This window comes from Panthera uncia, assembly GCF_023721935.1.
Source record: "Panthera uncia isolate 11264 chromosome D3 unlocalized genomic scaffold, Puncia_PCG_1.0 HiC_scaffold_9, whole genome shotgun sequence".
Classification (NCBI taxonomy): Eukaryota; Metazoa; Chordata; class Mammalia; order Carnivora; family Felidae; genus Panthera; species Panthera uncia.
In genome coordinates, this window is record NW_026057587.1 from 4,238,274 (window position 1) to 4,241,744 (window position 3,471).

At 67.6% G+C, this 3,471-nt stretch overlaps 1 protein-coding gene across 1 annotated transcript in view; it reads left to right on the plus strand.

Moving 5' to 3' along the window:
• The window catches only part of MMP17 (matrix metallopeptidase 17), a 12,096-nt gene extending 8,826 nt beyond the window's left edge, over nucleotides 1-3,270 (plus strand). Inside the window, exons 6-7 of the mRNA XM_049620644.1 lie at nucleotides 629-1,002; nucleotides 1,626-3,270. Of these exons, the coding sequence (XP_049476601.1) occupies nucleotides 629-1,002; nucleotides 1,626-1,966 (715 nt within the window). The 3' untranslated portion in view covers nucleotides 1,967-3,270. The remainder of the gene's footprint in view (nucleotides 1-628; nucleotides 1,003-1,625) is intronic.
• The last annotated feature ends 201 nt before the right edge of the window (nucleotides 3,271-3,471 follow it).

The window sequence follows — 3,471 nt, forward strand, 5'->3', positions numbered from 1 at the left end:
CCTCCCTCATCCCTACTCCTCCTCATCCTCCCCTCCTCTTCCCCCTCCTCCCCTCCTCCTCTCTGTCCTCCTCCTCTTTCTCCTCCCTTCTCCTTGTCTCCTCCCTCCTCCTCCTCTTTCTCCTCCCTCATCCCTACTCCTCCTCATCCTCCCCTCCTCTTCCCCCTCCTCCCCTCCGTCCTCCTCCTCTTTCTCCTCCCTTCTCCTTGTCTCCTCCCTCCTCCTCCTCCTCCTCCTCCTCCTCCCCCTCCTCCTCTTCCTCCCCCTCCTCCTCCTCCTCCTTATATCTTAAACTTTTTTTTTTAATTTTTACATATGGATTTGAAGTTCTTGGTGATTTCTAAACATTTTGTTTCTGTGTAAAGTCTGACAAAGGTGCGCACGCATGCGTCCGCTTACGGCCCTGACGAGTGCCCTTCCTGCCCTGCCCGTGAGGACACCCCGGCCCGCCTGTCGCAGGAGTGGGTGAGGCGCAACTGAGCAGAGCGGCCTCCCGCGGGCTGGCTGGTGACCCCGTTCCCCTTGTCCTTATGGCGGGTGCCTTGTGAGGACCTGGCTTCTCAGGCTGCTGGCAGGTGGGCCGAGCCCGTGCCAGGCACACAATAGGTGCTCAGTAAATGCTCATGAGAACCCCGGGGTGGGGGGCGGTTGCACCGGGGGGCCGGGCGGGGAGAGGAAGGGCTGGAGCGTCCGCCCCGCGGGGCGGGCCGAGCTCTGGCCCACGGCCCTCTCTCTCACCCCCAGGAGACAGATACTGGGTATTTAAGGACAATAACGTAGAGGAAGGATACCCGCGGCCCGTCTCAGACTTCGGCCTCCCGCCGGGCGGCGTCGACGCTGCCTTCTCCTGGGCCCACAATGACAAGACTTATTTCTTTAAGGACCAGCTGTACTGGCGCTTTGATGAGCACACACGGCGCATGGACCCCGGCCACCCCGCCCGGAGCCCCCCGTGGAGGGGCATCCCCAGCACGCTCGACGACGCCATGCGCTGGTCCGACGGTGAGCCCCGTGCAGCCTCAGGCTCCCCACCTGGGGAACGGGGGTCACGGCGGGCTCACTGGGAGGATCCCCCGGGAGCCGCCGCGCGCACGTGGGCCCCCCACCGCCATAGGCCTCCTGCTGCGTCTCACGCACCCCTGGGCCTTTGCACCTGCCCTGCATCCTGCAGACACTGTCCAGACATCTGCACGCCCCCTCCCTCACGTGCTTCCAGCCCAAACAGCACAACCCTGCCCGGCAAAGGGTAGCATGCATCTCCCTCCTTGCAGGGCCCGCTCTCGGGGGGCTAGATGCCCCCTGCTGTTCTGTTTCCAAAGCTACATCCCCAACACCTAGAACAGCCGGGCACATAGTAGGGCCTCACTTAACATCCCGTAGGGAGAGAAACCGAGAGGTCATCTTGTCTATCTCCCTGCATTTCTGCGGCTGCCCCGAGCTTTCCCAGGCGTGGGAGGCCCCAGGGGCCCTCAGACGGCCACTGGGGCCGAGACAGACTATCCGTGGCGTAAGCCGTTCTCCCGCTTCCCTGCGGCCTCGAGTGCCGCTCCCTCGTCGTCCCGCTGTCCAGCCTGAGTCTGCCCTGTGGCCTGCCCGGAGCTCACGCCCCCTCCCCCCCGACCCAGGTGCTGCCTACTTCTTCCGTGGCGAGGAGTACTGGAAGGTGGTGGAAGGCGAGCTGGAGGCGGCACCCGGGTACCCGCGGTCCACCGCGCAGGACTGGCTGGTCTGCACAGACCCACAGGCGGACCCGGAGGGCGAGGAGGGAGAGGCCGGGGCCCACGCCCGGCCGGGACAGCGCGGCCAGAGCCGCTCAGAGGACGGCTTCGAGGTCTGCTCCTGCACCTCCCCCGCCTCCCCTCCCCCGGGGGCCTCGGGCCCGCTGCTGGCGGCCACGCTCCTGCTGCCCCTGACTGCGCTGTGGTCGACGGCCCCCGGCACTCTGACAGCCGCCGGCCTGTGGTGACAGGGCCGATGGGTCGCAGTGGGCCTCAGGGCGAGGACCAGCGCCCCCACCCCTCCGGTGCCCGGACCCACAGTTCCTCAGTGGCCCCGGCCTTGCAGATCCGGACGCACTGCCGGCCCTGAGCAGCGGCCTGGCCGTGCCCCTGCGGACTGGCAGGAGGCCAGCAGAGGGCGCCGCCCCCCCGGGCGGCTCAGCCGCAGAAGAGCAGAAAAGCAACCTACCACCTGTCCTTCCTTTTTCTGCCACGAAGTGGCCTGACTGCCATCTGTGAGTTGGGGACACTCTGTCAAGGCCGGGCTGGGGACAGGAAGCGTCCCTGCGGCGAGCAGGCAGCTGGATCGCACAGAACTCAGCTGATGAGCCAGGGGACGCAGGGCTGGGGACGGGAGGGCGTTCGGTGGCCACGCTGCCCCCGGCCCCACCGGCCAGCACAACCAGCCCCGTCTGTCGTCCATACTGCTGCCCCTGGTGCTCCCGCCCACGGGGGCTTTTGTCCCCAGTCCCCGCGGGCCTGCAGCCGGCTGCACAGGGAAGCAGAGGAGTCCCCCAAGCTGGGGTCTCTCGATCCATTTCAAACAAACACGACCTTTCCCTGCTCCGTAAGCTCAGCCTCGGCTCCCTGGTGCACTGCAGGCAGGAGCTGCAGGGTGGGGTTCTCTGGGGCCTGGAGGGGCCATGCGGCCTGGCCCCAGGCACAACTGCACTTTGGAGGGGCGGGGGCTTCCAGGAAGGCCCGTGTGGCGCTCGCTCCCTCCCCTGGAGATCCCCGACACCTTCCCGTCCAGCGCGCCCTGACCCTCCTGTCCCTCGGTCCTTATACCCATTTCACAGCTGGGGGAGCCGAGGCCCAGCGGGGGAAATGAGCCTGCTGCCAGCAGGCGGGGCCGGGGCAGGTCTTAGGACCAAGGCTCTGGCACGTTTGCCTGGGGCTCACCGACGGAGCCCCTCCCTGCGTGCACGCACCGCTCAGAGCGGACGTGCAGAACGCGCCAGCACCCATTCTCGGTGAGGCATCCGGGATGCCAGCTGCCAAAACCAGGGAGCCTCCCAACAGGAAGTGCAAGGAGGCGGTTGGGCGCCGGTCCAGGGACGGCCCTCCCGCCCAGAGAGCCAGCGACTGGGAGCTGTGCGGCCCAGCCGGGAGAGACCGCCTTTCCCACGGCCTAGCCTGCTCCCTACGCCTGTGGCCTAGCCCCCTCCCCCCGCGGCCTAACCCCCACCCTGTGACCTAGCCTCCCCCGCCGCTGCCTAGCCACCCCTCCGTGTGGCCTACCCCCACCCCGCAACCTAGCCCCTGCCACGGCCTAGCCATCCCTCCCTGTGGCCTACACCCCCACCCCAGCGGCCTAGCCCTCCCTCCCCTGCATGGCCTAGCCCCCCCTGCCCGGCAGCCTAGCTGCCCCTCCCCTGCCCCGCGGCCTAGCCCCCTGCGGCCCTTTTCTTCCTAATGGAAGCCACTGTCGCCCCAGGTGTTAGGCCCCGTGCAGGGAGCGGAGGTCTCTCTG